Raw genomic sequence first — 24,268 nt, 5'->3', positions numbered from 1 at the left:
TTGGCCAACGCTTTATGTTTTTATTCATTGTGTACTTTATGCTACCGAAATAAGCGACTGTGTTGAGAGCGGAAGGGCCAGTAAGTTGTTGACTTGCACCCAGCGCCACAATTTCAAACCCTCATCTCTGCTCCGAATGAAAAATGGCAAGCAGAACATGGTAGAAAAATAAAAGAAAACTCTTCCAAGAATCAATGCCGCAACGCTCCGAAAATCATTTCCGTTAATTTATATAGTATACATATAAGTTCTTACCAAGAAGAGTACAAATCAAATTTGAATATTTAAAATCACAAAGGAAAAAGGGCAAACTGAAGAGACCAAAAACTAAGTAGAAAAAGGTAAATCATCTTACAGTGACCTTAGGGCTGTCCTCAGTTAATATTTAATGTTCACCTTTCTGTTGTTTTTTTGTTGGGTGAGTTTGAAGCAGTTGTTTGAAATTAATTTATATAATTTACCATACCCATATAGGAAATCCTTTTGGGCTTAAAATCTATTTACTTTTATTTTAACATAAAGTTAACTACCGATTAGGTATTTAAAATGTTCGAAACCCGAACAGTAAAGAGAAGATTGCAATTTTAAGAACAGTGCTTAGTTGAGTGTGTAGGTTTAAGATCTTTTGCTTGCCTTGAATCGTTGAGGTTAGGGACACTCTCAGAGGCTGTCAAACTGGGTTCGCGTGTGTGTGTGTGATGCTGGCTTTTTAATTTTTAATGGCTTGCCAAATGCGGACAGAAACCATTTTGGCATACAAGCAAATATAATTTGTCCTGCCTAAAAGCACTAACAATCAAACACTCGACAACAGGAGTAGAAACAATGGAAGCAACAGCAACGACAAGCTAAAGCAATTAGTTTAATGTGATTCCCTTCTGGCCTTGCAACGTCTTGGCCCAAAGAAATGAAGCCTGGAAAAGTTTTATGTACCACAAATGAAATTATAGTCGGTACACACACACAACGCACACACACACATACATAGAGCGCCACAGGCTGTCGTTGCAATTTCCGCGCGGGAAAATCAAAGGGAGAGTGGAAAACTGTCGCTCCTAAAAGCATGCTACACAAATTCTGGAGCCTCCCTTTGCTTTTTCTTATCTTTCGACTCTCACCTGCTTCAGTTTTAAACATTTTAACTTTCCCCTGGACCCGCTCAGCCTTTTCTTTGCTTTTCCCCCGCATTTCGCTCGCTTTTCCCGGCGACGCTGTCATGCACATTAACCAAATAGCTGGTGCCTTGATTTGATTATCATGTTGGTGTGTGCGTGGAGTGTGTTGCTGGGGAAGATTGCCGTTTGACAAGCAACATCCGCGCTTTTCCCGGAAATGGCAGCGAAGAAGAAGCAAGAGAGAAAGCCATGCCACTGGGGGCATCCCAATTCATTCGGAAAGTTGTCCATGAGTTAAATGGACACTTAAATGTAGGTACTTAAAAGTCAGTCCTTGGCGTACAAAAGAGTGCACGAGAGGCATTACAAAATGTACTCCCTTCAACTTTGTTCTTTAAAATTAATTTTGAAAAATTGTCGGAAATTGAATAATAGAATATATAGTTTTAACAAATAAATAATAAATGTTAAGAAAATGCCTAATACTTAATAGCTATATTGATTTAATGCTTTTTAATCAAAAACTTTATAATTATAACTACTTTATTTCTATTAGATCCATAAATTCACCTCAGATCAAGTCTGCAGACTGCCATAAACAAGCCAATAACAAGTACGCCATGGTTTTCTATATATACATATATATCAACGGCCTCCCAACCTTTGGATGTGAGCTGGCAAAGGAAAACATATTTTGACTGGTGCTTTGATTTATGCCGCTTTCCTGCCCAAGAAGGTGGGGTTACGGGGGTCGGGGAAACCTGTGAGGAGGGGGAGTGGAGCAAAGCGTTCTGTTTCTGTTTCTGTCGCGTGCATGATTCATGACATCGCTCTATCTCTCTTTTGTAGAACAAAAAAAAAAAAAAACGTTGGGGAAAAGTCACTTGCAATCCATGTTGCCGCTGTGATTTTCATTGTGTATCCCGAGCAGCGGTCCCCAAACACCCACCCCCTCAATTCAACCCACAAGCCTCCTACTTTTTCACCCACTCTGGGGTACATCTGCAAATTGACTGCAATAAATTTTTTGCCGTTTGCCATAAAACACTTAAAACGATTTGCAAAGTTTAAATAGGCAGGGCAATAGAAAAGCTATGAAGTGAGCAGAGCATGGAAATGAGGAAAACCGAGCAAGCATATCCCGCATTTTTCATTTCACTTACGATAACAATTTTCGATATCGACTCGAAGTCCATTTGCCCTCACAAAAACACTCGAAAATAATTGGAACACAAACTGAATGGAAATGCTTAATTACTTCCCCTTTTGGCAACGTACAAACTCTTTTTGAAACAGAAATTGGCAAGGAAAACGACAAGATAAATTCAAATTAAATTCAATTTGCGAAATCAACAAATACAAACGAATGACTACCTTTATGCGCGAACAACCTTCGGCATAAAAGTGTGAGTACAAGAGCTTAGACTAAGCACTTTGAAAAGCAATAAATAAGTTTTCAATTGAATTTTTACAAACGCTTAAATTAATAATAATAGCTTTCTTTTAGTGGGACGTAAAAGGTTTGCAAAAATGTATTTAAGGGTTATAAGGGATCTTTTCGTGGCAGTTTTCAAATATGTGTTAGGTTGCTAAATAAATTTTAGAACAGTTTTAATTTTACTTATTAGCATTTTTTTTTTTTTTTTTTTGCTAAGAAATTTGTTATCAGTGTACAATATACATACATGTGTTTCGTTTTGGGTGGCTGAATGGATTTGTTTGCTTTTAAACTGTGACTAAAAGTTTTGCTTACATTTTCGTTGGGTGCTTCTGTTTCTGTTGATATTTTAGTTACTGTTTCTGTTTCTGATTCTGTTTTAGTTTGAGTTTCGGTTTGGCCTGGCGGACTTGACTGAAATTGGTTATGACAGGGTCAAAAGAAATTACGAAAGTTTAGACCCGCAGTCACGTGTGCGAGTTTCCCTTAATCTAGACCACTTCTGGATAAGCTGTCACAGTAGTCTGCCTAAGTGGATTATGCCAAAAATAGGGGGAACCACTCATGTCAGATCAGCCGAGTTACGAAAACAGCACTGGGTGTTTACTTAAAGCTACTCAATAATGCTCAGGTCAAGAGTTCTCTGCCGGCTAATTGAAAATTGGAAATGTTTGTGCGCCAAATTAGCGAACCGAAAAACGGTTTGCCTGCATTAATGAAGTGCAGCCGAACACAATAAACAGAAACCCAACAGAGGCCAAAGGGCAAGGAAACTACAAGGGAATTTCGCAACACAATGGCCAACGACAGCAGCCCGAAAATAGGCAAACAAAGCAGTCGAGCTCTGAATCAGATGGCCCCGAGTGAATGGAGTTCCATTGCTGAATGGAAGCCCTATCAAGGGGCTCCACATCCCGGACCTTGGCTCCTGACCTTTCAGGGTCCCCGTAATAGGGTCGCAGTAGCAGAGAAACAAAAGCGCCAGAGTTTCGCCGAATCGCTAATCAAGCTGCCCGTATTCGTCTCTTTGGGTAATCTGTTTCTACAGTTTGTCATGGGTTTTTTTTTGCCAATAGAGATAAAATTGAAATAGAAATGTTTGGATGAATGCGAACAAATTTAAAAAGTGTATTAGTTAAACATTAAATAATTTTTCCTCACAAAACTTGATATGAAAAGTTTTTTATGTTCAAGGTGTCTGTAGTAATGCATCATTCAAGGCACTAAGCTCCGCAAAACCAAATCTGTTATAGAAAAACCAATATTGTTTAAGAGATTAAAGTCATTTTTTACAGATAATTTTGTTGACCAACTTTTTCCATTTGTGCAATTTCAGGAAACCGCAAGCAGCACGGGACCGGAATTTTAATCAAGTGCAGAATGCAGTCAAAAAGTGTCGGAGACGAGGCAAAAACAACGGCGCTCTAATTGAGGCTCGGACCACGTCCAGGATTCGGGCTAGGACCAGGACCAGGACCATGGAGTTATTTGTATGCAGCCAGGTGAATTCTGCGACAGAAACAGAATCAACTACAGCAACGAAATCGCCGAGCAGCGGCTAAACGGAAAACGGGAGCTGCAGCAATTCAAAAAAAAAAAAAAGCAAACCGAAAATAACACTGGAACAGAGCTCAACGAGTAAACCAAATTCGAATCCAAAAACTCAGTCAGTATGATGAGCGCTGGAGGAACGTACATCTCCACCGCCAGCGTGGAGGTTCCACAAGCTTTGCAGGATGGCGAAAAGTTCATTCGATGGGACGATGTGAGTATCATATTATTTATCTCAACCGATTCTTTCTGGGTAAATCGCATGTCGAAGGTTCACTATTACTTTTGGTTATAAGATAAACTATCAGGTTGTTTTGGTGACAATTAAATTAAGTTGTAGTATATACTATTTTATATATAAAATTATATAAATAACAATCACGTAATAACCAAAATAGGTAATGTTTAATAGGTTCTGATAATTTAGATGTGGTCATCTTTTTAAATTTTATACCCTTGCAGAATGTTTTTCAATTTCAGTAAAGGAAAATGAATAGGAAAATTATGCGAAATTTGACACAGATTGGATTGTTTGAGTACAGAATGTTCGTTTTTAATGTTATATTATTAAGGTATATACATGTTAGGTTATCGCCTAATCGGAATAACGATTCTTCTCGATCCAAAACCTGTGTTGTTCCACATCAGTGAAAACAGAGGGGTAGGTGGTAGTTGCGCAGGGTGTGTATCCCCAGGAGACGATGCCCACCTGCTGGGTGGCGCCGCTTTCGGACTTGGTGACCAGCGGACCTCCGCTGTCTCCGTTGCAGGCTCCGTCGGCTTTTCCGGCGGTGTGGACGCACACATTCGACTTCGCCAACGGACTGTTGGAGGGCAATGCAGCCGCGCACCTAGTGGCATCAATGATTGTGGCTTCCAGCTTCTGCAGTTTTTTGGGCAGGAGTCCCGAGTTGTCCCGACCCCATCCGTACAGAATGCCATCGCCAGTGCCTTCGAATGCCATAGAGGGAAGGTTAACGGCGGACACCGGATTGCTGCCATCGCGGGACACGGCGTTCAGGTTGAAGGCATCCTTTTCAGGCAGCAGGATCAGGCCAATGTCGTTGGGACCCACGCCACCGCTGTAGTCTTCGTGGATCCTGTACTGGGCACTGGTGAAGTCCCTCATCTGGACATCCTCGGTGCTCGTCCAGTCGTGGGCCCCGGCTACTATCCGACCCTTTGCGTTGGTCAGACAATGGGCGGCGGTTAAGACGGTCCTCGGATCGATCAGAGTTCCTCCGCAGAAGTGCGAACCGCTCGAGGACTGCAGAGACAGGATGAAGGGCGCCTCACCCTTCTCCGCCTCATAGCCATTGATGATGCGACCCTCTGGGAATCCCGGCTTGGGGATCAAATTAGCCGAGGCCGAGGCCAGAGCCAGTGCGAATAGGACCACGAATTGTCTCATTTTGAGTTCTCTGTTGAGTTTGTTCTATTGCCAATTCGGTAAACACCTTTTATAGGTGTCTCCAATCTCCAATTGGAGCCCCCGGTTATCGTTATCACTGGAGAGATTTATGATTCTGACCGGCATATTCTTGGCCCCGATACGGTTTCTCTTTGTCCTTTGGTTTAGCGCCTTTGACTGATTAAAGTGCTAATCTTGCAGCGTCGGATGGCACTTGAGGCAAAGAAAAAGGCTTCCCTGAAGTCGACATGTCTGGTTCTTGGCCTGGATCTGCAGGGCACTTTATATATATTGGCCTCTTTACTTGAGAGTCTTTTGGGTTTATCTCGAGTTTGCGCTGTGCTGGTCATAAAACATACGTAAATCTTGCATAGATAGTCGATGCGACTTTCGCAAACTATTTAATTAACTATTATATGATTAGATAGGCGAGGTGTAAATAAACCCTGATACATTTTTTCTGACATTTCTAATCATAATCTGTCTAGTTTTAGTGTAAAGTTTGAATTTACATTCATATTTTAGATAAGTACAAAAGCGCAATGCTTAAAAGAGAAATGACAAATAGAAAATACAGTAGCTGTGTAAATTGTTTTCAGTAGTTATTGTCTTTGTTTTTTGAATGGGTTTCAAATGTTATTTTAGCAATTTGCTAACACTGAAGAGAAGAGCTTTGTAGAGCTTTTTCAATTTAATTTAACCACTCGTTAGTTAGCACTTTTCTAATCTCACCGATAAGGAGCTTCCACTCAATCGCTTTGATTGGTCGACTGCATGACTTTCGGGACTGGAACCTCTATCAATGGCACACGCCTCCAAAAGTCTGGGCTTTTCCAGTTCTTATATTAGAAGCCATAAATTTAGAGACAAACTATGGTCTTTAATCCATCTGCGATTATCGATCAATTCGAGGGTAATCAGACGTCATAAATTGTAAATCAACCTTGGTGGGAAAAGCAAACAAAGAATGGACTTTAATTGTTTGCAATTATTTCACAACTGAATGGTTGAGAACTATACGTCCGATTTGGTTTGGTCTTACAAAAGGTGAATATATTGGGGCTGACTTCTAAACAAAAGCCTACACACCTAAAACTCTCAAACTTTTATATTTATGCTAAAAACTTCATTCGCTTATAAATAATTTTATTCATGTGAAAATCATGAAAATCTTTGCATTTTAAACCTAATAATATATGTTTTTGTACATTTTTTTTTGTGTATACGAAAAACACATATATGCAAGACGGTGTGAAATTCACATATGGATATAGTGTTAAATGTGTCCAGTAATTTTTATAGATATTTAAATCAATAGACTTTTTATGTTGGGTCACAAATGTTCATTCAAACACAACGTTTAATTGAACTTGAATGTGCTAATTTTTTGAGCTTAAAATATGTTCAACCCCATAAGAATACCACATTCAGATAATCATCTAGTTCTGGAAAACCTCAAGACAAGTTAACTTTGGTTGGATGCTTTTATTCAACAATCGATCACGGCTCTGATCCAAAGTGATACCGATCCTTGGCTAGATCTGACTACCGGTTTCTCCCTTCCATCTAGAAGAGCTTGTAGTAGGCGCTCTGGATGTCGGCGATCCAATCGACGTATGAGGACACCTTGGTGTAGACGGAGGGCAGGTTGGACTTTCCGCAGGGGATGTAGCCCCAGGAGACGATGCCGATCAGCTCGGAGGCGGCGTTCTCAAACTCAACGACCAGTGGGCCGCCGGAGTCGCCGTTGCAGGCGGACTTGCTCTGTTGCTGCGAGGAGGAGCAGATGTTGGACTCGGCCAGAGGAGCGGTGTCGGGAAGGGCCTCCTGGCACTCCTTGAAGTTCACAATGTCGGTGGTCACGGTCTGCAGGGTCTTGGCGGCAGTCAGGACGTAGGCCTTGGGCTGTCCCCATCCGTACAGGTGGGTCTCTCCCTCATGGATCTCCTCACGGCTGGGCAGGGTGGCGGGCTGCACCCACTCGTTGAAGATGAAGGACTCGCTCACGTGCAGCATGGCAATGTCGTAGGGTCCCACTCCACCGCTGTACTTCTCGTGGACGCGGCCAAAGTCGACCTTGCGCTGCTGGGTCAGCTCATCCACCACGGAACGGGTATGGAGGCCGGCAATGATGCTCATGCCCACGGGGTTGGAGATGCAATGGGCCGCAGTGACCACCCAATCCTTGTTCAAGATGGTGCCTCCACAGATGTGCGAGTGCTTGTCGAAGCTGGTGGCCAGGGAAACGATGTACGGGGCGGAGTGAGGAGCCGCCTCCGTGCCGTTGATCACGAAGCCAGTGGCGAAACTGGGCACGAGATTGGCCAGCTTGTCGGAGAGCTTGGCGCCGTGAGCGACGGCCACCAGGGCAACAAGAAGAGTCACAAAGATCAGCTTCATTCTGCGGATTTTCGATGAATGTCTACTCCCTTTTCGGCGAAAAGCTCCTTTTATACCCGTCTTCAACTATTGATTAGCAGATAGATTTATGAATCGCATTTGGCGATTAGTTTATTTCGTCTGAAATTGATTAGGATTAGTCGATAGGAACGCGCGTACTTGTGTTAGTAACTTGCCCTTGAACGGGAAAATTGCTGTAAAACTCCGCCCACGTGGTCCTGCGTAATGTGTTAACTGAGGTGTTGACACGGCAATGTCGGCCAAGGCCCAGTCTCAAAGGATGCTAAAAATACTGACCCCTCACGACGCTTTTGCGTTCTCCCAGCTGGCGGACAAAGCCAATTAAAAGTAGATTTCATACCCCTGAAGTGACCGCACGTTTGCGTAAACATTTTCTGGACAACAGCCACACGACGGGGCATGTGGCCCTAATGCCACAGCACAGGCGGCAATTATGTGCACGGATGTGCATGCAGGGATGCACTAAACTCCGTTTCCCATTTCTTGTCCGGAAGGGTAATTGCATGTTTTATATGCCACAGCACCCGACGAGCGTAATTGGTTCTAGAGCTGTGGAAACAAGCCGGCTTGAAAGAACATGAGAATAACTTACTGATCGGGTTTTTTTTTCGGTTTTCATTAAATCAAAAGACCTCAGATAAAATAGTCTTTTAGTTACTGGTTCCAAAGTTTGATCAACAGTCGTATGTGAGTAATAATGTTCAAATCAAGTGTGAGTTATGAAAAGAAATGTTAAACAATTTTTTAACTATATTCTGCATATCGTTTGTATAGTTTTCGATAATTGAAATCAGTTTCCTAGAAAAAACATATACAAAAAAAATTTGGCACAAACAGATGAAAAACGTTAAAGCCTTAAAAAAAAGGTTCCATAATAAAATGAAATTTTGTTAGCGTGTGTAACAGAACTAGTTCTTTGGGCTATTTGTACTGATAAGTGTTTTTTCTATCTCTGATTTACAAAGCTTTTTAGCCCATTAGTATAAAAGCCCCTTTCCATTTCGGCGGCCGGTTTAGACGTTTTGTGGTTCTCTACCGTATCAGTTGTAATGTTATCGTCGCTTTTCCTGCTGCCCCTTTTGGCTTTGGCCGGATCGGCTAAGAACCTGCACATTCAGCACTTGACATTGAGGGAAACCCAGCAAGTGCCCGTGGAGATCCAACCGCTGATCATCGATGGCTACGATGTGCAGGGAGTGGACAATGTGCCCTACCTGGCTTCCTTGTCCCTGACAAGGTCCACCTATACCCACCAGTGCGGAGCATCCATTATCGCCAAGCGATGGCTCCTAACGGCCGCCCACTGTGTCGAGGAGTTGCGGCAGTTCAATGGGGATGTCGTGGGAACCCCGGTTTATGCGGGCATCATCAACAGATCCAACGTGACCGCCGCCCAAGTGCGCTATGTGGACTTTGCCTCCACTCACCGTTCGTTTACTGGCCGTGCTGGAAGTGATAATATTGCCCTGCTGCATGTCTCCGAAAGCTTCGAATACAACGCTCGTGTGCAGCAAATCGCACTGCCCGATATCAACGATGATTATAGCAACAAGACAGCGGCTGCCTATGGCTGGGGACTGACTGACGCCGATGGCGATGAGTACTCAAAGGAATTGCAGTATGCCTTTGCTCCGCTGCTTAACAGCACCGCCTGCAAGGAGTTGCTCCCTTCGGATGCGCCTCTTACGGCCAACCAGGTGTGCTCGCAGGTGAAGACCTGTTACGGAGACGGAGGCACTCCCCTGATCTACTGGCCATTGACTGGACCCGCGGAACTGGTGGCCCTGGGATCCTGGAGCTACATGCCCTGCGGCTATGCCAAACGGCCCACTGTATACACCTCTGTGCCGCCATACGTCGGATGGATCTACCAAGTTATCGCCGCGTACTACCAGCTAAACTGAGATTTAGGGGTGCCAAATGGGAGATTTTTGCGTAATACTCTAGCACTGCATTAAAGTAAACACCGCGAGTTTCCGTATCTAATCACGGAGCTCGTTAACTGCGAATCGAAAACCGTGTTTTATTGCCCGATAAGTGGACGGCTGATTGCCCAAAATCGAACTACTATTTACGATTGCCGATCAGCTCGTGATATATAGTCTGTGTAAGTGCTGAGTAAGTTCAGGAGGCATTTCAGTGTTCAGGTGTCTAGTCAAGGCCGGATTTAAGAGTTTCCCGGGATTATAATGAAATTGGTTAAATCGGTACATAGTATGTTTTTATGAAGCATAAAATTAACACTTTAATTAATTTTCGAAACTAATTTTAGTAGTACTCTTGGAGCAAAGTTTAAAGAACTTGGATTTTATAAGAATAGGATTGTACCAAACTGTTAGTGTTTAACTGAAAAGTTTATTAAAAATACAAAATCACTTTAGACTTGAATTGATTGATGAATAATTTGTTGATACTTTGTTTTGTAGACTATTATGAGGATGTATGTTGGTTTCTTAAGGAAAGGTTGTGTCCCGATTTTTATTGATCAAAGATGGAAAATTTTAGGCACAGCAACAAGGTTAAATAAATGAGGGAAGACCCTGATAGAAAGCGAAAGGTGCCCAACTGGTTCCCACTCCATCCTCATCGTTAATCTTCATTTCTGAGCTGCAGATCGGCATGTCCTGCCCATTTCTCAAACGGTTTGCTTGAGGAAACGTCAACAGTGGTGGCAGCCGAAGTTGTCAAGAGCCGGGAAAACTTTCGTACGAGAACTAAGTGGAGGGTAATATTAGGGGAAGGCAAATGGTTGTAAACAGGAGCAGAGCAGCTGCATATTTTATGATATAGTTTACATGAAGCTCTCGCTTACAGCTGTTTAAACTCATTTCGATAGTTTGGTCCAAGGCAAGACCGACGAGTACACTTTAGCAGGACACTGAGCTGGCTGCTGAGTGGTCCCCGGCAGCATTTGCATATCCCTAACCGCCGCCACCCTGCCAATCCGCCTCCCAGAGCCCCCTAATGCACTGTAGCTCTCCTCGGCCCTTTGTAGATGCCTGACAGCCCGTTCAGAACTCGGTTCCCTAAGCATGATTGACAGGCGAATGGAGAATGGCGTGTGACAATCGTCACCAACAGATGTGTTCCATGGCATTAGATGTAAGTGTATCTGTAAATGGAAAAATGCACTGAAAAAATGTTAAAGGAAGAAACAAAAATATTTTCTAAAATTGAGATCAAATTCCATTTGAAACTGTACGAACTTAATTTTAGTTTCCAATTAAAGTAATAATTTGTATATTATTCTAGCTTACGAAATTTTCCCACAGTGCTTTTATCTAGGGGACATCTGGCTTTTTATCCTTATCCCTTTTTCCCCTCTCGGTGTGCAGTCTCCCTTAAGCGCTTTATATAGCCGACCAACATGCAGGAAGCAGATCCAACTGTTACACCAATTGAATTATGCATGTAATCGCTCTTATCCTCAACGCACACTGCAGTACAAATATATTTTCGCAGATACAGATATAGATACAAATACACAATTACTAATACGCATGCTAGCGGTGGTTGTTAATATTTGAGGAGCGTGTCAATTGGCAGTCACATTCAACTTGGGCTTTCCAGAGCTGTCAAGAAGTAAAAACCGAAATTCGCACACAAATTCAGCAGTTGTTGGATTTTGCATATTGAAATATTGAAATGAATTATCGAAGTTTTATCCCGACCTCTCCGCGGCGAACTCAACTCAATTAGTTTTCAATAATTAGACAAACAGAAAAAGCAACCAAGAAAACTCGAAGGGTGATTGTCGATTCCAATTAGCGAGGGACGAACTTCTACCCTCGCACCGGATTTCCCTAAACAACCAACAAACCCACAAAACCAACTGAAGATCTTTGGAAAATATGCGCCTGATTGAATATCACAAGTGGTGGGGGGCGAATTCGAGTGGATTATTGGGGAGAAGTGGAAAGGGCAGGCACAGGCCACTTTGGCACCTAGCGGGTTCATTAAACTCAACCCCAAAATTCGAACCCGCAAGGATAATGAACTTGGGGCCGAGCAAATTAAATATTCTCATAACGAGTATTTCAGAGCTCATCAGTTTTTGCCATAACAACAGGCATTCCCTAATCTTAATGGGCCAATGCTGGGGTCAAGGAATTTCACCCTTTAATTCTAGTGGGACAGTGGGAAAGAGCAGTTGGATAAGCAAACATATAGCTGCTTGGGCTTTAAAATATATGGGGTTTTATATAAGTCAAGTGATAGTGATTTATTTAACATCACAAATCTATACAATTATTAAATGGAGAATTATGCAAATGTCTTACTGCCATATCATTTAGGAACCATTTCTTCAGTAGACTTTATAATATATCTATTATATATCTTGTATAAGTTAAAAAATACTTAGTATACAAGCGCAGTGCATGCTGTCATACATTTAAGGGTAGTAAAAGTACGATTTGCCAAAGACAAGCTCCTTTCTGGTTAATATTTAAATTTATAATTGCAAAGCGAAGCGATGATTTTGGTATTAATTTGGTAGAACTACAAAAAGAGTCACTCTTTGATCTGCAAATATAAACAAGTCGCCAAATGAGTAATTGTTTACTAGACAAATGAAAAAAAAGAAATGACGTGGAACTTAACTCGATAAGAGTAATACTATTCTTATCGGAACAAAGTTGGAAAATTCCACATTTTTGAATATTTAAAACAGGGCCCTATTAAGCTTTGTAATTTGATTGGCTTGGAATATCTACTCTATTTGCAAGTTACTTTTAAATAGTTGCATTTTGATTCCTTAGAAATAAAATGTCACAAGTAATGCCACTTGTTGCTGATATGAAAGTCAATGAATATTTAATGGAATCGGCCCTTGAAAATACTAAATGGCTGCGCATCACTTACTTTGTTGCCGCATTCCTTGATGTAAAGCTAGCGAGACGACCGCACTTTTCCCCACTTAGTTGCACACATATTCCGCGTTTTCTGCGTTGACTTTACCGCCCAGATGTAGGAGTCCCGTTCACCCCCCACTTCCATCTTCCTGCTGGCAACATTAATTTGGCCCGCGCCATTTAACGCGTTGTTCGACTCGCTTCCAAGGAGGGAAGCCAAATTTTCGAGACATCTTGTTCGCCAGCTGTCAGATTTGGCTCCCACATATTTAAGAAATACGAATGCGCATCTGTTTGGCATTGCTAGCTGTGCATTTCGTCAGCCTTTTCCTTTATGAATGGATGGCCGGGGTATTAAATATTTATGGCTACCGGCAGAGGCCCATTTAATTTGACTTAAATAATAAGCAGAAAAAACAGACGACAGAAAACTGCACTCATGCAGCCAATTCAGCTGAGAAATTGGGAGCAGTTCAATAAACTCTAGATTAACGAATATGTATATCATGTGTTCAACATTTATTGGACCCGAATCGGTGGAAGAAATGTATTTTGATTATACCAAGTGGTTGGACTTCCTCTTCCTTAAAGCGAATTTGGTTTTGCTTTCGTTCTCACTAATCTTTTTTTGTATCTCTGATTTCAGGACTCGGGCAATGGAACGCCGGTGACGATGCGTGTCGATTCCAAGGGCTTCTACCTCTACTGGGTCGATCAGAACAACGAACTGGACATTCTCGATATAGCCACCATTCGCGATGTTCGCACAGGACAGTATGCCAAGCGGCCAAAGGTGCGTATACTTAATTTTTAATCACTACATCTTCTGTCGATTCTTCGGTAACTTCTTCATAAGGTTTTTCATAAAGCCCGATGCAAGATTTAATAGTTGCGATCTGATTCTCATTGAATTCATCCATCAGTTCGTCAATGGGCATTACATCGCTGGATTTACCTCCCTTTTTCCTTGTACAGCAGCATTTTCCGCAGCAGACGCATCTCTCTGAAATTGAATTGGTCGAAATAAGATATATTTGTTTGGTTTAAACACGCACATTGAAAGAAAGGAAGTTCGGATATGTGTTTTCTGGGCGTCTATGTGTGATAAGGTGTGGTTTTTTGTATGTTTTGCCAGCGGATGTAGTAACTTTTTTATCCCGCAGAGACGCAAGCAACCGACACTCCTATAAATGTAGCAAGTTAAAATACATCAAATAAATAAGGTCTTAAAAAAATGTTTGTTAAAACAATTAAATTACATTACTTATCATTTACATATTGAATTTTTCAATTTGAATTGGGTAAACCCCTAAGAATACTTAAAAAAAACTTATTTAAACCTTCAAAATTTTGAAGTTTCAAAAAGATAGATAGCACAACTTGAAAGAAAAATTAATTATACTGAACTAGTGGATATGAATCTGAGGGAACAGGAACGCGAATGGTTTTGGGCGCCGAGTACAATCGAAAGCCAATTACTGGGATTGGGATGTGAACAGATTTTGCAAGAATGGGGGCACAGGTAACCCAATGAATGACCCGTTTAGATTGCCCAGCCAAGTCACGTAAGTTGTGTCCCCTTCTCTTGCTCTGGAATGGGAATCAGAAGTATCGCATTGTTTCTGTGTGTGTTGCAACAGTTTTCCGTAGTGAGTTTTGCCTTCATCTGCGACACGATTTTTCCGGTTTTACACAATTTTCTTTTCATGGTAGTAGGACTCTCCTCATTGTATGCTACTATCTCTTCTCCATGTGAGGAAGTTAATACATTTATCTTTACAATGACAAGGCAACTTGGTTCGACTCCTGCTTTTGTGCGCTTTTAAAGTGTTCGGGCTGGAAAAGTCATTTAAGACTTTTGTTGAAATCTTAAAGCCGAACCGGGTTCTAATCTAACCCATAGCTAAACTATCTTATTAATGATATCAATTTAATGTCCCATAAATGCTGCTCCGTTTTTTCCATCAGGATCCAACCGATTATGGCATTTGTTTTGCTGGAAAAATCCTTGGGCGTAAATTCCTTTTTGGTTTTTGAGGAGTGCCGCTTTTTGTTCTGTGTATAAATCATGCTGCTCGTCCTGGGGCCACGCCCATAGCTCACCGCCTCGATAATGTTGCAGTTGTTGCTGTGAATCGCGACAGGCCCAAGGGCAAAGCCAAATGAGTTTTGTTTTCCGTTCAGTTTGCCCAAGGCAAACTAACAGCGCCAGAAAAGTTGGAAAATGAAAACGGTCTTGGCGTGACAGGAGGAATTTGGACTATAAAAGTTGCCTACACTCTACAAAATTACCCTTTATATTAGAAATAAAGTGTAATAATTTATAGCGCAAGGTATAATTTGAAACAAGGTATTTGTTATGATGCCATTAATTGCATGAATAAAAAATCACGTTAATACTTATAATAAAGTTTTGAATTCTCTAAAGCTAATTCATTTAACATTTTATAAGTGAATTCCCTATTATTAATTATCTACTTTAAAAGGAAGTCAGTCGTGTGCTTACATAAAAGCTGCCTTTTGAAAGGAAAGGACAAAACTGAAGCTTTTCCAGGGCATTAAAAGCAAATATCTTGTCAGGAATTAATTAAATGCACAGAGTGCGTGGGCGTTGACCACACCCAAACACATACACTCACAGAGAGCACTGGCAAATGTGTGATTACCTGAAAGCCACGAAAAGCGTTGCATACATCCGAGAGCAACAATCTTTTGCCTTCCGCCCCGTGTGGAGTACAAATCCTAGAGATCAGCTATTTATACGATTTTATTTAAAGCACACAATAAATATCGCTTTAAATCAGCATAAAACACTAATAACACTTGCACGAATCCACACACAATATGCAAAAGCGGACTTCTCAAACACTCAGGGCACGTGGGCAGAATCAATCGCAGTGGCCACCACTTTTGGTCAGGCGGTTGCACAGGCGGGTCAACAGTCCTTCCAGATCCTTGCAAATTTTGCCATCGCCCCGCCGATTCCTCCGCTGCAGGGCACGCTGCACTTGCTGAACGGCTTGAACTCGGCCAAAATGCGTTTGCATGCGGGGATTGCTGCAGAACAGGCTGCTGCACTCGATGGGATTGCACTTGTGGTGCGGAGCTGGGTACTGGTGATCCTTGCACTCCATGTACTGGCGGTGGCGCATCTGGCGCAGATAGTCCCGGACTTGGCGTTCGCGATCTCGTCGGCGCATCTCCTTGATCAGCGGAGAATCCTCCTCTTTCACCGGACAGCAGATTTCGCACGGGCAGTCCTTGGTCTTCTGGCCATCCTTATCGTTATTCTTTGTTGGCTTGGGTTTATTCTTGTCTCCATGACCCTTGCCCTTGCCCTTTCCCTTGTCCTTTCCCTTGTCCTTATCTTTCCCCTTGTCCTTATTCTTGTCTTTATCCTTTTCCTTGTCCTTGTCCAAGTCGCCATCGCCACCATCTTTGCCAAGGCCATCGCCGTTGCCATCTGTCTTTTCATTGGTCTCGGGATTAGAATCTGCACTTCGCGGCTTTGAAGGATGTTCCTCCTCTGAAGATCTTTGTTCCGGCTCTTTAATTTTTTTACCACCCTTGTCCTTGTTTTTATCCTTATCCTTATCTTTTCCAACATCTTTTTTCCCGACCTTTTGGCCATCTCCGCCATCGCCCTTCTCCCCGTCACCCTTTCCTTTATCCCCCTTTCCCTGTCCGCCCTCGCCCTTGCCACCATCACCTTTGTCACCTCCAGCTCCACCTTCACCGCCACCGTCACCCTCACTGTCACCATTTAGCCCTTTGTCCTTGTCTTTGTCTTTGTCTTTGTCCTTGTCCCCATCCTTATCTTTCTTTTTGTCCTTATCACTACCTGACTCACCATCTCCTCCGGAGCCATCCGGCACGAACTCGCTGCATCCCTGGGATGGCGGGTCCTTGGGATCCTTGCAGCACTTTTCGAGTGCCTCGCAGAGTTCGTTCTGGCCATTCGGGTCCTGTACGAAGCAGGTCACCAGGGACTTGTATAGCTCATCGTAGTTTCGGGGCTCGGGCTCCTTGACCTCCTGCCGGGCATCCATTTCCCGCTGAAAGGCTGTGTCGTAGGGTGGTGGATCCAGCTTGTACTTGGCCCACTCGTAGTCGGTGCACTTGCTCTCCGCCTCGCCGCATTTCGGAGGGCAGTACCAGTGCTTACGGCGCAGGCCATGCTTCAGAGGCTTCTCCGGCCTGGCCATGTCCATGGCTTCTTCCCTGCTGATCGCCGGAAAGCCGGCATTGTCCTCGAATGGATGCTCGGGATCTGCTGGCTGTGGGCAGTGCAGCCAGGAGAAGGCGTTGCTCGACTTCAGCTGGCGCTTCACATTGGGCATCCTGTCCAGCTTGGCCTTCAGGCAGACCTCATTCAGAACGTAGGCGCCGCTGGGTTCAAGAGACTTCTTCTTAAGCTGCCACTTGGGCTTAACGTTCGACTTTTTGAGCGGTTTGGGCAAAAGGCTAGCCGCCTTTAGACTCTTCTTCAGGACTCGGTTATAGAAGGCAGCCTGTGGAGTTGGGTAGCCCGACAGTCCAACGCCATACCATCCCAAAGTCTCCTTCTGGGGAATGTAGTTCCACGTGGTCACAACATCCTCCTTCTCGTAGTCGAAGAGCCTCAAGCACTTGTTGGCCTCCATGGCGTCATCGATGTACTGCAGGGTCTTGCCCTCGTCGCATTTGGAAATCGGCGGTCGAATGCTTGGATAGGTTTCCTCCAGGTGCGGCTTGTTGGTCTTGCAGTTGTTCCATCGCATCCACTGGTACATGGTGGGCGGCTCCTCCGCAAAAGTGTTCAGCAAGTCGGGCTCTTGGCAAACTGCGGACGCCTGTGAGCCCTGCCCGCCCGGAAATCTCCGAGATCCATGAGACTGCGTCGCCTTTCTGCCCATCGTTGCGATAATGTAATCTATTCTCTCCTTGGTGTCTTTATCCGATTCGGGTCCAATGTTTTTTTTTTTAAGTTTTAAATGTTCAACTGAGAACCAAAATAAAACAGGAATATTTTTAAAATTTAGCTGTTGTCTGTTGAACACATAATAAAATACTGAGGACAGTTTAGAGTTGACAGCAGAACGAAATTAAAGGGCAATGTCAAGGCCGCCTAACAGAATTAAGGATCGTAAATAATCCACAGCAAGTTAGCAATCCAAACCACCAAGTCAGCAATCCAAACCTCAAATTGAAAGAACGACTTTGAAAAGATAAATTCAGCCTAGAAACGGAATTGCTCCTAATGCCGATGAAGAATGTATATATGTATACTTAATAGGATCGGAAATGCCTCATTTACTGCGTTTTAAACTTTGGATTGAAATAAAAAAAGAAATACAGTATAAAATTCGTTTTTTTGAAAGTATCTAAAATGCCGCTTAGCTAAACGACATGTATTTGCAAAATGAATTATTCCGATTTTTATTCAAATTTTTTTCAAATTTTGAAAAAGCACTAAAAAGAGTCAATGGAATACAAGCTAATAAAACAGCTCAAAACATACACTTCTCAGAAGCACTCGCACATTCGCTTGGCAATTTTCTGACGCAGATCCTCGAGGTTGAAGATCAGCTCGTTGTTCACAATGGGATGGCGCTCCTTGCGAAGGAGCCGCTGCAGATGTTGCAGGGCACCCAGGCATTCGCAATACTCGGAGATCTTTGGGTCCAGGCAGAAGCAATTGTCGCAGTCAATGGGATCCACCGTGTGCCGGGGGGCCACTGGCTTTGGGCCAGTGCACTCCATGTACTCCCTGTGCCTCATGCGCCGCAGATATTCCCTCATTTCGCGAACCTTTTCCTGGGCAAACACCGACTTCATGGTCGGGGAGATGGGAATCTTCTTGGCATACAGACTGTCGCAAATGCAGCACTCGCAGCCCACTGGAGGACACGGCGGGCACCTGTCCCTCACCTCGTCCACCTTTCCCTCGTCGACCGTCGAGGGTTTTGCAGGTTTCTTATGGGGTGGCTTCTTTTTTGGCGGTTTCTTATCCGGCGGTTTGTAGGGCTTTTCCACGTCTGTTGTAGGAGGCCCTTCATTTGGTTGGTTCACGTCTGGTTTGTCCGGTTCTTTATCTGATCCACTGTCGGATCCAATTGACCATTTTGTATCGGTGGTGCCTTCTATTACTTGCTCCTTGGGCGGTATCGGTTTCTGGCCAGGAGGCTTGGGTTTCGGTCTTTCCTTATCGGGATTTTCTATATCTTCCTTGTCCGTACTCTGGCCCGTTCCCTTTGTATTATCCTTTCCGGGTTTTTTGCCCGTACCCTTATCTTTCTTATTTTCTTTGTCAATGCCCGTATCCTTATCTTTATCTGGGTTTGTGGGTTTATCCTTGTCCTCATTCTTGCCTTTATCCTTGTTGTCTTTGGGCTTGTCCGTAGTCTTATCAATTCCTTTATCCTTTTCCCCACCACTTGGCTGGGTTGGACCCCCAGGAGCAGGACCGGGACCAGGACCTGGACCAGATTGGCCTCCTCCTCCACCTTCTCCTCCTCCTGCTCCCCCTCCTCCTCCTGCTCCTTCTCCTGCTCCTCCCCCTGCTTCTCCTCCACCACCTCCTCCAGGACCACCACCATCCTCCTCTTTCACTTTCTTCATCTTATATGCACAGCACTTCGCCATGGTCACACAATCGGGATCTGGTTGAGGTTTCACCTCGAAGCAGGCTTGGAATCGCTTATAGAGCTCATCGTAGTTGTGCGGCTCCCTCTCTGTTGGCACTTGCTGCTCCTTAAACCACTTTTGGAAGGCCTCGTTGTAGGGTCGAGAGTCCAACTTGTACTTGGCCCACTCGTAGGCAGTGCAATTGTTTGCCGGCTCAATACATTTCGGTGGACAGTACCAGTGATTTCGTCTTAAACCGTGGTTTGAAGGTTTGGTTTCTGTTTTCGCTATATCCAGCGCTTCTCTTAAGCTTACCATTTTGGTGGAAGCCGCATCCACCCCCAGAGGATCATCAGGATCCAATGGCTTTTCGCAGAATAACGTTTCAAAAGCCTCACTGGGATTTAGTTTTTGCCGCACAACGGGCATCTTTTGGAGCTCCGCTTTTAAGGCTTGACGGTTAAGGATATAGGGCTGACATAAGAGAGTGGGTTGGGGCGGTCTTTTTGGCTGTGGAGAATTTAGTGAGGGCTTGCGAACACGTCTTTTTGGGCCGCGGGCATGTTGTAGGCAGCTTGCCAATGTCCTGTTGAACTTGACGGCCTCCGGTCGATACATCCCATCGGCCACGCCATAATAACCGAGCGTCTTCTTGTGCGGACTCAGTTTCCAAATTTTAAGGGCGTCTTGCAGCCTAGCATTGTGGTCCACACAGCCTCCCTTGTCCACCGAATCCAACAGCCAGTTCTTCGTCTGTTCGTAACTGCACTTTGAAATCGGCGGACGAATGCTGGGATACCGCTCCAATTGGATGACTTTCTCCGCCTTGCAGTTGCGTTGACGCATCAAATCATAGGGTCTGGGTATTATTTCAGACTCAAGAGTTCCGAATTCATTGCAGGGGCCCCCCGTATGAGTGGAATTTTCCGCGCCAATCGATCGGTGGCTAGCCATATTTTTTCTACTTGCGTTGGCGACTTCTGCTGAGGCTTGATTTTGGGCTTGCTTTTTTTTGTATACAAATTAAAAATTTTTTAAAATTTTAAAAAATTGTTTTTTTATCTGAATTAATTTTTGACTTGACTTTCTAACCCCTACTGCCGAATATAAGTAAAAAACAAGCTTGGACTTTGATGACAGGGAGTACTTTGTTCCTTGATGTGCTGTTAATGTCCTTCCCCGAAATAAAGCAAAGAATTTAAAACACAAATACACATTTCAGCTAAAAGGCGGGGTAAGTAAATAGGAAAAGGGCTAGATTATAATTTATAATCAGTTGAGCCAGAACTATAATTTAAATATCATGAATTTCTGATTTTTAATAACCAGAGTGCGCAATGCATTCATTCTTTCACTGGGTTTCTGATAAGTGGCGTAATGCGCTGGTTATTATTTTATTAGCACATTTAAAATCAATAACTGGGATTGGGGCTGTCTAAAATTATCACGGCCAACTGGCGGCCCCCTGCTCTTTGGGCCCATAATGAGCGTTCTTAAAATTCAAATTTTGAGCAGAGCCAAAAGGATTAGCAGGGCCAAAAGGGAGTCTCAGGATGGGGAGGTGGTGAAGGCGGGCGGGTGGAACTGCGCGGAACTGCGCGTGAGTGCCGAGCGCGAAGCGTGAGAAGCAATTAAGATAATCGCCGTAGTCATTTCCGCTTTACGCTTCGCACGGTGGCGGGCCAAAAATCCGGAGAGCCAGCGACAGGAGCTCCGGCCGTGACAGCCATTTACATTATTCTGAGGGACAAATTTGCCGGAATTAGTTTTTAGTTAAAAGCAAATCATGTCGCTCGCAGATAAACGTTACCTGCAGGTAAGCGGGGATTCGCCTTGCTTTTCCAGCATGGGTGACTTCTCGTTTATCACCGCTAAAGGGAAAGCTGCTTTAATGGCCCCCAGAGTCCGATGAAATCCAGGATGTGGAAGCGGAAGTGGAGAGGTGGGAAGCCTTTCAATTAGTCGACACAGCGTCAGGCGACGCATCATCCATCCATGAGCCTGAAATATTGCTGACCAGGAAAGCTTATTAGGGGCCGATTTAATTGCACTAAAAACAAGATTATGGTGAATGCTATTTAAAGAATTTATAGATTTCCCATTTACATGCAGGTCTTTTCTAAGTTTAAGTTCAAGGTTTCGCATGAATTGAAAGAAAATAATTAAGTTTGGTGAATTTAATTATACTTAATATGATAAGTTTTTAAATTAATATTCAGAAGTTGTATACGTTTAAGTACAATGTATTGCATTAGTTGAAAGAGAATGGTTATGTCAAAACTAGATCATGATTTTTTTAGTGTTTGGCATTGACCATGATCTCGTAAGGCAATTTCAGGTCAGGTCAGGGCTCAGGCTTTATTCAATGCTCTTATGCTCTAGTCATCCGCCAGAACTTAATTCCCCAGCTTGTGCATCCGATGAGCGAGCACAAAAGATAACATTGCCATTTCGCTCTAAACTGCCTGCCGATAAGGTTCACCCTAACTGGAGAGGTTGTCAAATGATGTCCAAGCACCGGAAGCGCTGCAGGAAGACAGGCAAACACACAGTCCCTCCCCGAGACATGGCCGGCCACAAAGTTAATGCCAAATTCATGCTCTGGCTTCCGTCTTAAGTCCTTCCTTGTTGCAGCCAACTGACCGATGTCCTGTGACCAAACTATGTGTCATGCATTCGAAAGGACGTTGATAATCCGGGCTGAACACCGCCTCAGTTGGATGTTTAAAGGGATAGATGGATGTTTAAAGGGATAGAGAGCTGAAAAGTAGAAAACGAAATTTTTTTATCGCTCAAGGATACTAGGTTCAGGACTTTTAGTTTACATTTATATTATATATTTCTCACATTACAATAGTTTTAAGTTTGTAAAAACTATAGTTTGTTGCTACAATTTAATTTAATACTAAAATTAGATCTTCAACTTAACTTGCCCGCAAACACTTTCAAAATATACTTACCCTTTAAAATAAGATTAAGGTCACAATAAAGATTTAGGCAGTTTTTGTGGCCTTAAAACCAAATTATTATAAGAGGTAAACATTTTAATCTGATTTAATGTAAGTGGCCTTCCCGTAAGGCCTTTCGATTTAAAGTACCTTAGTATCAACTTATAGTTATACCCATTCAAAGAAATGTACTTATAACTTTTGCAGGAGCAACAAAGTCCTTCTAAGAAGTATTCATTTGTCTGAAAGTCTACAAATGGCACTGTTTCTTATTCGTTTTGCTTGTGTCGCGGGCTGATTTGCATTTGACCCAGTTGGCTCCGAAGTCGAAATGTTTTGTGCTCGATTGGGTTCCCCTCAGTTCAGTTCAGTGGAGTTGAGTTGGCTTTGTTGGGTGGGTCCTTTGGCCAAGGATGCACGTTGGTTCTCCCGGGCTCGTAAATCCATTTGTGCCGTTTAATTGAAATATGACACCCCGGTCAGCTGAGCTAGAGAATCGTGTTTGTTTGTCTTGTTTACGAGGCGAGCAAATGAATTTTGCTGCACTCGCAGGATTAGCGCGCAAGGATATGACTTCCATTTACGACTGCCTGCTGGGTCATAAAACTTCATTTCGCGGGCGTGTGCCCTTATTCCATTCGGTAATTAATAACGACCATGCTCATTTTTCGATTGCAGGACAACAAGCTTCGCCAGATAGTGACGCTGGGCCCGCAGGACACGCTGGAGGAAAAGACGGTGACGGTGTGCCACGGCTCTGATTTTGTCAACATGACGTTCGTCAATTTCTGCTGCACACGGCGGGATATTGCCCAGGTAAGTCCAATCCTGGCCGTCGTCCAACAGCTCATTATTGGCCACTTGCGCCGGACACTTGTGACAACTCAATGACAACTGAAAAGTACCGAAGAGGAAAAACCATTTACCATTTGTGGGTCGCATGCACACAGCCATAGGTCCCAGTCATTCGGGGAATTGGGTCGAGTGGGCCACGCTAATGATGGCCATAATGGTCAGCTACCGAGCACTAAGAAAAATAATCACAAATTTTTTACTCTATACATAAAAATGTTGAACACAATAAGGATGGTCAAAAAAAAAAAATCCCTAAACTTTTAATGTATTTGAAAACCAAAACATTTTATTCCAATTTTGAGGCACAGCGGAATGGTCTTAAAGTTTTCGTAATAATAACTCACAAGTCACGTAATTTCAGTTAGACAACATTTTTTGATTAAAGGCAACAATACGTATGCGTGATATTCTTTGAATCCAGAGATCAATCCCTGTAACGATTTTTTTTTCCAAAAAATTCCTTTCGATGTTCATTTAATGCAGCAAAGCCCCCAAACATGTTAATTTATTATTATTAAATTAAAAATATGTATGTTATTTGAGTTTCTCCTCATATCTCTTACTGTCGATTTAAGCTGTTGACTTCTTATTTGTTACCGACCTTGTTATTTGCTATCTTATTTTTCTGCTTGTGTATTTTCACCCGCCAGCTTTTGTTTGGGACACACCTGTGCCGTGTCGCTTTTTGTTTTTGACTATTTTTAGTGGGTCGCCGAAGGCGCGTAAAAAATTATTATGGACCACTCAACCAACGGCGCTTTTATTGATTTCCGTCCCGGGGCGTGTCCACTGCCAAACGTTCATTCCTCTTGTCTGCCACTGTCCGTCCTGGCTTGACCTTGCCCAAAATCAATGTTTTATTTTATCAATGGTCAGCAGCCTCGGGCCCGTTCTGCTGCGGTTATTATTTTTGGCACGCGTCGCGGACATCCCCAAAATAAACAAACGCAACACGAACCGCAGGCACGGCAACAAAGGAAAATCGAATTATGAAAATGCCGAAATTTATAAACTTTTCAAAAGGAATTTGGAAAACAAAATAAACAATATTTGCCATAAAAATACACAAT

The 24,268-nt window shown here is 43.3% G+C and overlaps 6 protein-coding genes across 11 annotated transcripts in view; 2 read left to right on the top strand and 4 right to left on the bottom strand.

The window, feature by feature from the left end:
* The window catches only part of LOC128253575 (1-phosphatidylinositol 4,5-bisphosphate phosphodiesterase classes I and II), a 46,769-nt gene that overhangs the window by 10,056 nt on the left and 12,445 nt on the right, over nucleotides 1–24,268 (top strand). For all 5 annotated transcript variants that reach the window (XM_052982070.1, XM_052982068.1, XM_052982069.1 and 2 more), the window contains exons 2-4: nucleotides 3,890–4,318; nucleotides 13,436–13,582; nucleotides 23,022–23,159. In XM_052982070.1, the coding sequence (XP_052838030.1) occupies nucleotides 4,226–4,318; nucleotides 13,436–13,582; nucleotides 23,022–23,159 (378 nt within the window). In that variant the 5' untranslated portion in view covers nucleotides 3,890–4,225. The remainder of the gene's footprint in view (nucleotides 1–3,889; nucleotides 4,319–13,435; nucleotides 13,583–23,021; nucleotides 23,160–24,268) is intronic.
* On the bottom strand, nucleotides 4,633–5,554 carry LOC128253581 (lectizyme). Its single transcript, XM_052982078.1, has one exon. It carries the CDS (start codon nucleotides 5,513–5,515, stop codon nucleotides 4,700–4,702), a length of 816 nt encoding a protein of 271 aa, XP_052838038.1. The 5' UTR covers nucleotides 5,516–5,554; the 3' UTR covers nucleotides 4,633–4,699.
* On the bottom strand, nucleotides 6,981–7,949 carry LOC128253580 (lectizyme). Its single transcript, XM_052982077.1, has one exon. It carries the CDS (start codon nucleotides 7,913–7,915, stop codon nucleotides 7,082–7,084), a length of 834 nt encoding a protein of 277 aa, XP_052838037.1. The 5' UTR covers nucleotides 7,916–7,949; the 3' UTR covers nucleotides 6,981–7,081.
* LOC128253579 (trypsin) lies at nucleotides 8,931–9,952 on the top strand. Its single transcript, XM_052982076.1, has one exon. It carries the CDS (start codon nucleotides 8,986–8,988, stop codon nucleotides 9,838–9,840), a length of 855 nt encoding a protein of 284 aa, XP_052838036.1. The 5' UTR covers nucleotides 8,931–8,985; the 3' UTR covers nucleotides 9,841–9,952.
* LOC128253577 (uncharacterized) lies at nucleotides 13,283–17,850 on the bottom strand. 2 transcript variants are annotated; one of them, XM_052982074.1, is made up of 2 exons: nucleotides 16,640–17,849; nucleotides 13,283–13,792 (listed from the first exon to the last, which is right to left on the bottom strand). In XM_052982074.1, the coding sequence occupies exons 1-2, from the start codon at nucleotides 17,682–17,684 to the stop codon at nucleotides 13,593–13,595; spliced, it is 1,245 nt and encodes a 414-aa protein (XP_052838034.1). In that variant the 5' UTR covers nucleotides 17,685–17,849; the 3' UTR covers nucleotides 13,283–13,592. The 2 variants fall into 2 exon arrangements, with proteins under 2 accessions (XP_052838034.1, XP_052838033.1); XM_052982073.1 differs by lacking the exon at nucleotides 13,283–13,792 and having other exon boundaries at nucleotides 15,539–17,850.
* LOC128253576 (uncharacterized) lies at nucleotides 18,192–20,437 on the bottom strand. The gene has a single exon (XM_052982072.1). The coding sequence runs from the start codon at nucleotides 20,347–20,349 to the stop codon at nucleotides 18,295–18,297; it is 2,055 nt and encodes a 684-aa protein (XP_052838032.1). The 5' UTR covers nucleotides 20,350–20,437; the 3' UTR covers nucleotides 18,192–18,294.

This window comes from Drosophila gunungcola (genome assembly GCF_025200985.1).
Source record: "Drosophila gunungcola strain Sukarami chromosome 2L unlocalized genomic scaffold, Dgunungcola_SK_2 000052F, whole genome shotgun sequence".
NCBI lineage: Eukaryota > Metazoa > Arthropoda > Insecta > Diptera > Drosophilidae > Drosophila > Drosophila gunungcola.
Note: the sequence above shows the minus strand (reverse complement) of the source record. Positions and strands in the feature narration are given on the sequence as shown.